The sequence below is a fragment of the Mandrillus leucophaeus genome, unplaced genomic scaffold (genome assembly GCF_000951045.1).
Source record: "Mandrillus leucophaeus isolate KB7577 unplaced genomic scaffold, Mleu.le_1.0 Scaffold561, whole genome shotgun sequence".
NCBI lineage: Eukaryota > Metazoa > Chordata > Mammalia > Primates > Cercopithecidae > Mandrillus > Mandrillus leucophaeus.
This window is the reverse complement of record NW_012106042.1, coordinates 1,412,644-1,426,565: the sequence shown is the minus strand read 5'-3', so window position 1 is coordinate 1,426,565 and position 13,922 is coordinate 1,412,644. Positions and strand designations below refer to the sequence as shown.

Genomic DNA, 13,922 nt, shown 5'->3' with positions numbered 1-13,922 from the left:
CATAATTTAAGAAAGTGACAGTATAACAATAGTACTGAATTATTCTCTGGGTGATTTCAAATTTACTAATTAATTCTATTATTAATGACTTTTTTAAAAAAATAAGAAACAAGGTCTCATTATGTTGCCCAGGCTGGTTTTGAATTCCTGGACTGTCCTGCCTAAGCCTCTCAAAGTGTTGGAATTACAGGCATGAGCTACTGCGCCTGACCTATTAATGATATTTTTTTAAAGTTTTCTTCTAATTTTTAAACAAGATTTTTAATTAAAAAAGCAATATATATACAAGGTAAAACTCCAAACACTACAGAGCGGTATATGAAACGAAAACTCCTCTTTCATCTAAAGTCTCTGTCCCGTATTCCAGAGGCAATTGCTGTTATCACTTTCTAAGATATTGTTCAAAAATTTTCTAGCCATTTAAAAGCCTATATACGTAAATATATTGTTCTCTATCTTTTCATTTCTCTTATTTTTCTTTTCTTTTGATTTTTTAGTCATATCATGTGCTTGACTCCCCTGTCTTTTGACCAATATGTTCCCATTCTGCCTTTTAATTTTTTTTTCTTTTCTGTTTCCATATGCTTTCTCCAATATAGGATTTCTCAGCCTTTTCACAATTGGCATTTTTGGCTGGATAATCCTTTGTTGTGGAGGAGCTCTCCTGGGCATTGCAGATGTTAGGAAGAATCCCTGGCCTCTTTGCCCAGATCCAAAATCTGGGCAAAGAAAAATCTTCTGGAAAGAATTCAGCATTCTAGATGCCAATAAAAACACTGATGTTTCATGTAAGGAGATCAAAATATCAACATTAACAGGGATCTGGAAGAAGTTGATTCTGACTTTTATGACTGATAGTTTCAAAATTTCATTGAAGGAACTAACTGTGGATGTGGTAGAAACAGCAAGAGAACTTGAATTAGAAGTGAACCCTGAAGATGTGACTAGATTGCTGCTATCTCATGATCAAATTTAAATGGACGAGGAGTTGCTTCGTAGGGACGAACAAAGAAAGTGGTTTCTTGATATGAGATCTAATCCTGGTGAAGATGCTCTGAACATTGTTGAAATGACAACGAAGTTCTTAAACTATTACAGAAACTTAGTTGATAAAGCAGTGGTAGGATTTGAGAGGACTGACTCCAATTTTGAAAGAAGTTGTACTGTGGGTAAAATGCTATCAAATAGCATTGCATGATACAGAGAAATTGTTCATGAAAAGAAGAGTACAGGGATGCAGCAAACTTCATTGTTGTCTTATTTTAAGAAATTGCCACAGTCACTCCATTCTTCAACAACCACCACCCTGGTCTATTAGAAACCATCAATATCAAGGCAAGATTCTCCACCAACAAAAAGCTTATGATTCACTGATGGCTCAGATGATCATTAGCATTTTTCAGCAATAAAGTATTTTTACATTAAGGTATGTGCCTTACTTTTTCAGACATAATGCCTTTGTACCTTTTACAGACTACGGTATAGTGTAAACATAACTTTTATATGCACTGGGAAACAAAAAATTCATGTGACTCATTTTATTGGAATATTCACTTTAGTGCAGTGGTCTGGAGCCAAACCTGTAATATACTGAGGTAAGCCCTTATATATCCTAAACACCATGAGATTCTCATTAAAGTAGAAACAAAATGCATGCAAGTAATTTTCCTAGGTATTTATGGGGGTTATGAAGAGTTATAGACATTAATCATCAAGGTTATGATGTTATTTGGAGAGAAAAAAACTAGACATATGAAAATGATACCAACCTTACAAAGCAGAGCATATGGTGCTCAAATAAATGATGAAGAGATAAATGCTACTGAATTTAGAGGAAACAAAGAGGCAAGTTTTATAATTAAAACAATAATTTTTGAATGAATGATTTATAAATTAACGTGTGTGTGCATGCCATGGGGAATGTAAGGATATATTGGTTAGGGTGGATAGCAAACTGGAGCTGCTTACACCTTGGAAATTAATAATGTAATAATCAACGAATTCCCACTGAAAGACTGGGAAGTTTGCTTTAGATCTTTTATCAGGTGATCCTGAAAACGTGAATGGGGTGGTATTTGAGAACAGCAAATCCGGGATTTTTTACTTATGTTTAAGGGAGCAAATAGTCCTTAGATCATATGTAATGTGGGGCCAAGTAAACCTCTTGTCTTCTTTCCCTCATCCTTTTTACCCTTCAGTGAACATTTACTGTGTGTCAACTGTATGTCAATTCTTTACAAGGCACCAGGAATACAACTGTGAGTAGGACACAGAGCAGGATTCAGTTCTCATGGAAGTTTCGATCAAACAAAAGCTTTCTATACATTTATATACATTACATAGAATGTAAACTTTATATATATTCTATATACTCTGCATATAGAATGTATTAATTCTCTGGAAGATTCTAGTGTTATTTCCAATCTCTAAACCATCTGTATTCATAATGCATGTTTATGGTCTATTGTCTCTGTCTCTGTAAAGGCAATTAAATATTACCTTATAAACTTTCCAGATATGTTAGAAATTATAAGCTACACTGACCACAATAATTGATTTGCCACTGCAGTGCTACTCTGTCAGGATTGAGAGGCAGCAGATATTCTATTTGTTTGAAATAACTTCCTAGATGTTTGGGTGAGACAGTGAGGAATCACTAATCAAACTGAAAGTAGAACCATGTTAAGAAAGCAGAATGTAATTATCCAGTTGGAATTTGGCTAGTATGGTAAGACAGATTCTCTCAATTCCTAAGGAAGAGAAAATGACAATGTTAAATTATGCTAAACTTCAGCCATGAATTCATTTCTGACTCAAGTACAGATACCACAATATTTTTTGAATCTCTACCAGTCCTACATTCTTGATAACCCCACTGAAGGGTTCGGAGTCCTAGGAGTTTGGATATAAGCCATGAAAACATTTACTCAGGAAAGCTCATTTCTCTTATGTGGACAGGAACATTTATATAGTAGACATTTAGAAAAGCTATATTAGTGTTTAGGGCTGTAAGCTCTCTGAACGAGGGGTAGAAGTTGTACCAAATACATTAATATCAACTCATTGCTAGAAGCTGAGTGCTGTTTAGAAAACAACATGCTCAATCCTAAATCTGGGAGGACAAAGGCTTTTTTGATCACAGACACATATTGAGAATTTCTCGAAAGCTATTAATATGACCCCCCCAAACCGTTTCTCTCTCACACACACCTTCATGTATATGTGCACATGCATTGTGTGCACACATTTATATGCAATTTTTAGGGTTGGAGGGCATCAGTTCTCTGAATTCAATCTATGGGCCCTCACACTCCAGGTTTAGAAGATGTGGTTCAGTCAGCTTGATTCTCTATGGGCTGCTGCTTCAGGCTAAGAAAACTAAATTCTCTCCTTTAACACAAAAACTGCTAAGGAATCTATCATCTCAGTGCTATTTAGAAATTTGGGTTACATAATTTGCATATAAAGAGGCCTTACACGTTGGGTTTCTTTTATCTTAATATATATCTATCTTTCTCTCATCAGAAAACAGATTGTATTTTATTTTCTCTCTTCTAAGGAAATGATAAAAATAATAATTATATAACTTATTTACTCAGTCTTAAGTTCATTGTTGCCTTTTTTTGATGGCAAATTTCTTGGGGTTAGCTACTTAAAAATACTTCCAAGAGTATTTTACAAATTATAAACACTTTAACATTGCTAATATTTCGTGATTTTTTTTTTTATTTGGAAAAAAGTAGGGTATTTGAATCAAATAATTCAACTGGATTTTTTTCTTGGGATATTTAAAATAAATTACTAGACACCCCAATGTGCCAGGTATACTTTGAAGTTACTTCTCTAAAACTAGTTTGTTTATTTATTATTATTATTATTATTAGAGACAGAGTTTCACTGTTGTTGACCAGGCTGGAGTACAACGGTGCAATCTCGGCTCACTGCCACCTATGCCTCCCGGGTTCAAGCAATTCTCCTGCCTCAGCCTCCTGAGTAGCTAGGATTACAGGCGCCCACCACCATGTGTGGCTATTTTTTTGTATTTTTAGTAGATGGCCAAGTTAGTCTCGAACTCCTGACCTCAGGTGATGCACCCACCTCGGCCTCCCAAAGTACTGGGATTACAGGCATAAGCCACCACACCCAGCCTACTGTTTTTTTTTTTTGTTTTTTGTTTTTGTTTTTAGTTAAAGAATTAGAACATGTTTATACCATCTCACTGGGTATTCTTTACTCTTTTAAAAAGGATCTTTGGTCTAGCTCTCACAGCAGACACTCATTTATCCTCCCTTCTTTCTTTCTTACATGATTTACTACAATGGGACGTATTGAGATAGTCAATCAACACATTTATTGATTATCTATTCTACAAGGCATTATGTCAGATGGGATGGGGAATCCAAAGATGTTTAAGACAGGTCTTCCGGAGAATATAATCTATTGTCAAAGATAAGAACCAGATAATATAAACTTAATGTTATGACTGTATTTATAGTTTGCTTGTAGAGGTTAAATATGTTTCATGCTAGATTTATTTGGCAAGTGGTAACTATATTTTACTCCAGAACTCCATAGTAAATAGAGGATTTAACATCATCATTTAATAAAGCTCTTATGGAATAACATTTTTAAAAATTTGTGTTTATTTCTTACCAGAGAGGGCTGTCAAATTTGCATCTTTGATGAAAATTTCAGTTATTCCAAGAGCCTTCAAAACATCTTTTAAATCAATTTCCTGTTCCACTGTGAACCTGGAGAACATATAGGAATAAAAATATTTAGTTACAGCATATTGTTACCTGGGACAAGAACAAAGTGTTAGATATGTGGATATTTAAAGTCTGCTTTACAGAGAGTAAATTATGCTAAAACTGGCTTTGGACTGCAATTAGCATTTGATTGAACATGGAAAAATAGGCATCAAAGAGATTTACATAACAAAACAGAATTTAAACATGTAAGTAGGAAAATATATGATATAGACACAAAACCATAATATATGGTACAATAAATGAGTTTTGAGATCAAGTATCATCACCATATGATTACTTAGTATCATAGTAGTGAGTAAAACTTGTAAATGAGTAGCTTTCAAAATCCTTTGACCTAGTAGTAATATATTTGATTTTTTTTAAGCTAGAGATGACTAATCATACATTTACCTCGGTTATTTCATTCTCTTCTTAGTATCCTGGTCAATTTATGTTCCTTACCCTCCACCACACTATGCAATTCCCACCCACATCAATGCCATGGACAAGGTTAAATTAGAGCCAAATGCTGTTTTACAATAAATACATTTAGCATTTCAGCTCCCTACAACTCAGAGAAAGCAAAAATAAAACGCACTACATTAAAAAATGTATCTTTATGGTTATAGTGATCTCTAAAACATAAGCCTGTTCTCATGATACCATCACAAAAAAACTATTAATCAATGGAGAGTGAGTTAAATATTGTATCTTAAAAACCATGTGCTTTTACACTGAATAATTTTTTATTTTTTTTACTTTAAGTTCTGAGATACATGTGCAAAACATACAGGTTTGTTACATAGGTATACATGTGCCATGGTGGTTTGCTGTACCTATCAACCTATCATCTAGGTTTTAAGTCCCGCATGCATTAGGTATTTGTCCTAATGCTCTCCCTCCCCTTGCTCCCCACCCCCTCAGACAGGCCTCAGTGTGTGATGTTCCCCTCCATAAGTCCATGTGTTCTCATTGTTCAACTCCCACTTATGAGTGAGTACATCTGGTGCTTGGTTTTCTGTTCCCGTGTTTGCTGAGGATGATGGTTTCCAGCTTCATCCATGTTCCTGCAAAGGACATGAACTCATGCTTTTTTATGGCTTCATAGTATTCCATGGCATATATATGCCACATTTTCTTTATCCAGTCTATCATTGATGGACATATGGGTTGGTTCCAAGTCTTTGCTATTGTAAATAGTGCTTCAATATACATACATGTGAATGTGTCTTTAAAATATAATGATTTGTAATCCTTTGGGTATATACTTAGTAATGGGATTGCTGGGTCAAATGGTATTTCTGGTTTTAGAAAACAGCATGGTACTCCAAAACAGATATATAGACCAATGGAACAGAACAGAGACCTCAGAAATAACACCACACATCTACAACCATCCAATCTTTCACAAACCTGACAAAAACAAGCAATGGGGAAAGGATTCCCTATTTAATAAATGGTGCTGGTAAAACTGACTAGCCATATGCAGAAAACAGAAACCAGACCCCTTCCTTACACCTTATACAAAAATTAACTCAAGATGGGTTAAAGACTTAAATATAAAACCTAAAATCATAAAAATCCTAGACGAAAACCTGGGCAGTACCATTCAGGACATAGGCATGAGCAAGGACTTCATGACTAAAACACCAAAAACAATTGCAACAAAAGCCTAAATTGACAAATGGGATCTAATTAAACTAAAGAGCTTCTGCACAGCAAAAGAAACTGTCACCAGAGTGAACAAGCAACCTACAGAATGGGAGAAACTTTTGCAATCCATCCATCTGACAAGGTCTAATATTCAGAATCTACAAGGAGCTTAAACAAATTTACAAGATAAAACAATCAACCCCATCGAAAAGTGGGCAAAGGATATGAACAGACACTTCTCAAAAGAAGACATTTATTCAGCCAACAAACATAAAAAAAAAACATGAAAAAAAGCTCATCATCACTGGTCGTTAGAGAAATGAAAACAAAAACCACAATGAGATACCATCTCACGTCAGTCAGAATGGTGATTACTAAAATGTCAGGAAACAACAGATGCTGGTGAGGCTGTGGAGAAATAGGAAAGTTTTTTACACTGTTGGTGGGAGTGTAAATTAGTACACTTAAGAGTTTTTTTTAAACAAAAGAATCATGGGTCTTTATTTTTGTTTTAATTGACCTTATGAATTATTATATATAAATGTGTATCAATTTTGAAAACATAAAACATTATTTTAAAACAAACTGAAAATAATTATAGTGATCATAAACAGACTATTAACTTAAAAAATAGTTTCCACAGCAAGCCAGATTGGTCTTAATATGGACTCTTCCCCAAACTAATGAATCGTATCACCAAACTTTCTTGGGAAAGACACGGACCAAGCATGCCTGCATCAAGTAACACATTTCTGTGTGTGTGAGACAGGGTTTCACTCTGTCACCCAGGCTAGAGTGCAGTGGCATGATCACGCCTCACTGCAGCCTCGAAGCCCCAGGCTCAATCAATTCTCCTGCCTCAGCCTCCCAAGTAGCTAGGACTACAGGTGCACACCACAGCACTGGCTTTTATTTTTATTTTTAAATTGTTTGTATAGATGTGGGTCTCGCTTTGTTGCTGAGGTTGATCTCGAAATTCTGGTCTAAAGCGATCTTCGTGCCTCGGCCTCCTGAGTAGGTAGGACTACATACATAAAACACCATGACTGAACAAATACATTTTTAAACAAGCAAAGGCATTTATTACTTTTATTTTAAAAGTAAAAACAACTGGTTAGAACCAAATGCTTCACTTTTTCTAAGATGTTGCCTCCTAATTGATACAGATTATAAATATAAAATTGTAGGCAATAGGTTGTTCTCTTAACAGAGATAAGTCCGTGATGGTCAACAAAAAGTTTCATTAGCATCATTTCTGATGTCTGGTTTTAAGGAAAATGAGAAGGAAATGATGGCAGTAAACAAAAGGAATGGTTAGTGGAAAATAGTTTTAGCAGCTTCACAGTTATGGAAAAATATGATCAACAGATGAGTACATGCATCTCAAACAAACTAAACCTAGTGCTAAATTTTATCTAAATTTTGCACTTTGACTTAATATCATTTATTTTGTTTTCTACCAAAAGCAGGTATTGATTGTGAAGTAGAATTTTCCTGTGGTATCCATCTCAAAAAAGGGAATGAGTAAGAAAGCACAGAATGTCTCAGACAATACATTCAATGGCTTAAAATGCTTATGTGTGTATGCATTTGCTTATTGTTATTATTTATTTTTGAACACTTATGTGGAGCTTAGTATATGCCAGAAACTTGCAAGAGTATAAAACAGATATTAATTTAAATATCACCACAACCCTTGAAGCAGGTATTTTTGTTATTCTTGGGTAACAGAAAACATTGAGTAACAGAAAGATGAAATAACCTGTATAACCAAGGTCATACAGTTAATAAGTGGCAGAGCAGGGCTATGGATCCAGGTGGTATTATAGTTGTCCTGATCCACGTAAAATAAGAAAGAGAAGGAAGATATTAGTAGGGGATTCTTTTTACTTCTTAAAAGCAGCTTAGTTTGTTTCACACTTTAGTGATGAAACACTAGCTAGTCAGGTGATGATGAGTGACTGATCCAGGCGAACTTCGGCAAGTTTCTTAATTTCTGAGGCTCAGTTTTGGCACAGGAAAATGGCAATAATAATACCTATTTCATAGTATTGTTGGAAGGATTAAATAAGGTTAGATCTTAGGATGGTGCTAGCATGCAGGAGGCATGCAATGAGGAGTAGATACCATTAACACCATTTATTATATTGTAGTTATGTATAACACGTCACATTATTATAGATGTTAGGGTGTTGTATGTTTGCATTCTAGTAGTAACTGGTGTAATTTTATTAAATAGCTATATTAATCCCTGCCACCTTAACTGTAAATTAGCCAAATCTATTGTCTTATTTATTCTAATATTTGTAATATCTAGCACAAGACAAACCACATGGGTTGCAAATGAAATAAAATCTAGGTGTTTGTAAGACTTTGTTCAAAGCTGAAGATACGGAGTAAATAATCTTCAGTTTTCCATTCTTTGACTTCTTAAAAAATCAAACTATTGAAAAATAGTGATTATTTATTATTTCTTTACTCTTAATATAAACTAATATTAATATAAATAATCATTATCATCTCCCATATATTGAGTGCTTACTATGTTTCAGGCACTATGCAAATCCTCTTATGAATAATATATTATTTAATAATTTCTATGATGCTCTTGAACAACCCTATGAGGTAAGTGTCATTATCTCCTGGCTGCAGAAGGCTAAACTGAAGCTTAAAAGAGCTAAGCCAACAAGCAACTTTCTCTAACCACACAGATAATAGGTGGTAGAATGAGGATATGAACGGAGGTCTTTCTGACATTAAAGTCCCCGCATCACTAATCACTATAATTCCAACAACAACTTTTAAAAATAAAACAACATTAGAAATATATTTTACATTTCATGAAATACAAAAATTAAAAGCCATGACACTGCTTTTATAAAGCCAAAGGGCAAGCCTGTTTTAATAAAGGCATACAATGTAATTTATGCATTTGCAACTTTCTACCTGAATAAATTGAAGAGGCATATGGAGGGTAGAGGTTTGAAGACCTGCAGAACAAGTGTTAGAAAATAACAAATACATCCTAGGTAGGAGACTACAACACACATAAGGAATAAAAACCCAGTCATATCCTTTATAGAAAAATCTAATGAAAAGTACTCATGTTAAAAAACAAAATCAGGGCCGGATGTGGTAGGCCACGCCTATAATCCCAGCACTTTGGGAGGCTGAGGCAGGTGGATCACCTGAGGTCAGGAATTTGAGACCAGCCTGGCCAATATGGTGAAAACCCATCTCTACTAAAAACACAAAAATTAGCTGGGCATGGTGGCACGTGCCTGTAATCCCAGCCACTTGGGAGGCTGAGGCAGGAGAATGGCTTTTGAACGTGGGAGGTGGAGGTTGCAGTGGGCCAAGATCGTGCCATTGCATTCCAGCCTGGGTGACAGAATGAGATTCTGTCTAAAAGAAAAACAAAACAAAACAACAACAAAAAAACAGACGACTTATGTAGTTTTCTTTACAAACATGAAACTAAAATGCTTTATTAATGGCAATTATTTCAAGATATCAGGATAGTTTCTGATTACAAAACAGAGAACCACTTCACATCCTTTGATGTCCAACACTCTGATCACAAATGACAAATCTGAGCCTACAAAGCTAGAGTAGACTGATACTACATACAGCAAGGTACATCTGCTTCCAAGTATTAAAGTATTTGATGCTGACTTTAGAAAAATCTTTTTATATCTAAGCTATATCAGTAAAAACTGAAAAGGAAGCATATACACTGAATAGGATAAAATTCAAAAGAATCAAGTTTAAAAAATTCAATTTAGAGAGAGACATATATAAAGCTACAAAGCTGCCTATAAGATTAACACAGTGTAAATACCAGGACTTAACATGTACACTAAACAAATAACAATAATATTAATTATAGGTAATAATTACATATTGCTTACTCTGTAGCAGGTTTTATACTTAAGTGCTTTTTGGGTGTTTTACATAAATATTTGATATATGAAACAAACTATTTTTGCTACCATGGATAAATGGAAGCATCTGGCAATCTTATTTAAATCTTAGAGATGTGCAACTATGTATATAAATCTTGTATTTAATTGGATTTGGTAATGAGTATACCAATTTTACCTTTTCTTGAATAGATTCTTACATTTTGGATAAAAATACAATTTCAATTCAGCATCTAACTTCTGTAGAACTTACTGTTAAGGTGGAAAAATTGCTAAAATACAAAAGCAATTTCTTCTTCTACATGACCTTCCCCTGCAAATACCCTTCCTTTACATCTTAAAGATAGCATTTTATATATTTGCATTATTTTAATAATAATCTACAGGAAACTTAAACAAATTTACAAGAAAAAAAAACCCCATCAAAAAGTGGGCAAAGGATATGAACAGACACTTCTCAAAAGAAGACATTTATGCAGCTGACAAACATATGAAAAAAAAGCTCATCATCAGTGGTCATTAGAGAAATGCAAATCAAAAGCACAGTGAGATACCACCATCTCATGCCAGTTAGAATGGAGATCATTAAAAAGTCAGGAAACAACAGGTGCTGGAGAGGATGTGGAGAAATAGGAATGCTTTTACACTGTTGGTGGGAGTGTGAATTAGTTCAACTATCGTAGAAGACAGCGTGGCAATTCCTCAAGGATCTAGAACCAGAAATACCATTTGACCCAACAATCCCATTACAGGGTATATGCCCAAAGGAATATAAATCATTCTACTATAAAGACACAAGCACATATATGTTTACTGCAGCTCTATTCACAATAGCAAAGACTTAGAAAAAACCCAAATGTCTATCAGTGATCAGTGATAGACTGGATAAAGAAAATGCAGCACATATACACCATGGAATACTATGCAGCCATAAAAAAGGATGAGTTCATGTCCTTTGCAGGGACATAGATGAGGCTGGAAACCATTATCTTCAGCAAACTAACACAGGAACAGAAAACCAAACACTGCATGTTGTCACTCATAAGTGGGAGTTGAACAATAAGAACTCATGGACACAGGGAAGGAAACATCACATACCGGGGCCTGTTGGGGGGTGGGGGGCTTGGGGAGGGATAGCATCAGGAGAAATACCTAATGTAGATAATGGGTTGATGGGTGCAGCAAACCACCATGGCACGCGTATACCTATGTAACAAACCTGCACGTTCTGCACATGTATCCCAGAACTTGAAGTATAATAAAAAAAGAGAAAGTTCAAAAATATATATAAAGGCATTTTAATATGAAAAAAATAAAAAGCTAAAAAAACCCTTTTATTTTAGATTCAAGGGATACATGTGTAGGTTTGTTACATGGGTATATTGCATACTGCTGAGGTTTAGGATACAAATGATCCTGTCACCCAGATAGTGAGCATAGCACCCAATAGTTTTCGACCCTTGCCCACTTTCCTTCCTCCCTCCTCTAGTCATCCTCAGTGTCTGTCATTGCCATCTTTATGTCCATGAGTACCCAATGTTTAGCTCCCACTTGTAAGTGAGAAAATGCAGTATTTGGTTTTCAAGGGCAGTGTTTTAAAGCTGTTTGTATAAATTCTAGCAAAACAGAAAGTAAAAGTACCTGTCAAACAGGACAAGAATGTGGTCAAATTACAGAAATACAAGTTGCATTTTCAGAGTAATATCTCTTCATGGATAAAACTACGCAAACCATTAAAACTGACATGAGTAAACATAGAGTATAGCCACTAAAAACATTTTTACCTTTGCTAAAAATGGGTCACATAAATCATTACTATTATCAAACATTTAGTGGATCCTAATGCTGTAAAATGGAGAAGGTGGAGAGTTTCACATTGATTATTATGATATATGTAAGTATTTGAAAACAGCCATTCTGTTAAAAGGGGAATCCAGAGTTATTTATTTTGCTATTTAGCCTCCCTATCTATGCAGTAGCCATGTACAGGGATAATTTATGGAACTCCTGGAAAAATTGATACATGATAATTACCTGTGCCTAATTTAGTACAGGCATTAATATGAGCAAGACAGCCAAACTATTTCATAATTGAAGAGTATCTCTTAGAAAATGAAAATTTAATTTTCTTCTGCTGCCACATTCAATTTCTCAGTGGACAGAACCTGGAGGCCACATTTTCTAGTGAATATGATTGAATTAGAATGTATAATATCAGTAAGCGTTCATTTAGAATTCTGTTAAAATACTCCTAAATAACTTTGCATCCTCACAGAATTGGAGCATTTGGAAGCATTGCACTTAATTTATGGATTTAATAAGAGAAGCATTAACACTGTACTGAATTTCTCATTTTATCAAAAGGAATTCTTCATAAAATGCAAGAAAAAATACAAAATTAATTGTGAAAGGTCACTAGATGAGGGTTAACATGGACTAAATGTTTTATAAGTTTAGACCTGATTTACATAGTAATTTAAATTTAATTATTAATGTTCAAAAGTAAATTGTTCTTTGGAATTAAGGTATATTGTTTACATATTTAGTATATAAATGTCAATTATCATACATTTAAAAAAACTCTTGCTAGGTATTCATCAATTACCTCTCCTTAAGAATAGACTTATAATGGAAAATCTCTACATATATGTATTGTCATGGAAAGTTATGTATACTAAATATCTTAGCCAAAAAGATTTGGGTTATGATTACCTTGACTTTTGTATGTAGACAAGAAAATATGTGGCCATATATAGCCATATGCAGAAAATTGAAACTGGACCCCTTCATTACACCTTATACAAAAGTTAACTCAAGATGGATTAAAGACTTAAATGTAAAACCGAAAACTATAAAAACCCTAGAAGAAAACCGAGGCAATACCATTCAGGACATAGACACAGGCAAAGATTTCATGACAAAAACATCAAAAGCAATTGCAACAAAAGCAAAACTTAACAAATGGGATTTAATTAAATTAAAGAGCTTCTGCACAGCAAAAGAAACTATCATCAGAGTGAACAGAAAACCTACAGAAAGGGAGGAAATTTTTGCAATCTATCCATCTGACAAAGGTCTAATATCCAAAATCTACAAGGAACTTAAACAAATCTACAAGGAGTAAACAATCGCATTAAAAAGTAGGCAAATGGCACGAACAGACACGTCTCAAAAGAAGATATTTATGCAGCCAACAAACATGAAAAACAGCTCAACATCACTGATCATTAGAGAAATTCAAATCAAAACCACAGTGAGATACCATCTCACGCCAGTCAGAATGGCGATTATTAAAAAGTCAAGAAACAACAGATGCTGGCAAGGCTGTGGAGAAAAACGAACATTTTTATACTGTTGGTGGAAATGTAAATTAGTTCAACCATTGTGGAAGACAGTGTGGTGACTCTTCAAAGATCTAGAGGCAGAAATACCATTTGACCTAGTAATCCCATTACTGGGTATATACCCAAAGGAATATAAATCATTCTATTATAAAGATACATGCACACATAGGTTCCTTGCAGCACTATTCACAATAGCAAAGACATGGAATCAACCCAAATGCCCATCAAGAACAGACCAGATTAAAAAAAAA

General features: G+C 34.5%; 1 protein-coding gene across 1 annotated transcript in view; it reads right to left on the bottom strand.

The window, feature by feature from the left end:
• Positions 1–13,922, bottom strand: part of SERPINI1 (serpin peptidase inhibitor, clade I (neuroserpin), member 1) — a 112,086-nt gene that overhangs the window by 25,964 nt on the left and 72,200 nt on the right. The window contains 1 exon segment of the mRNA XM_011998232.1: positions 4,654–4,751. Coding sequence (XP_011853622.1) covers positions 4,654–4,751 — 98 coding nt within the window.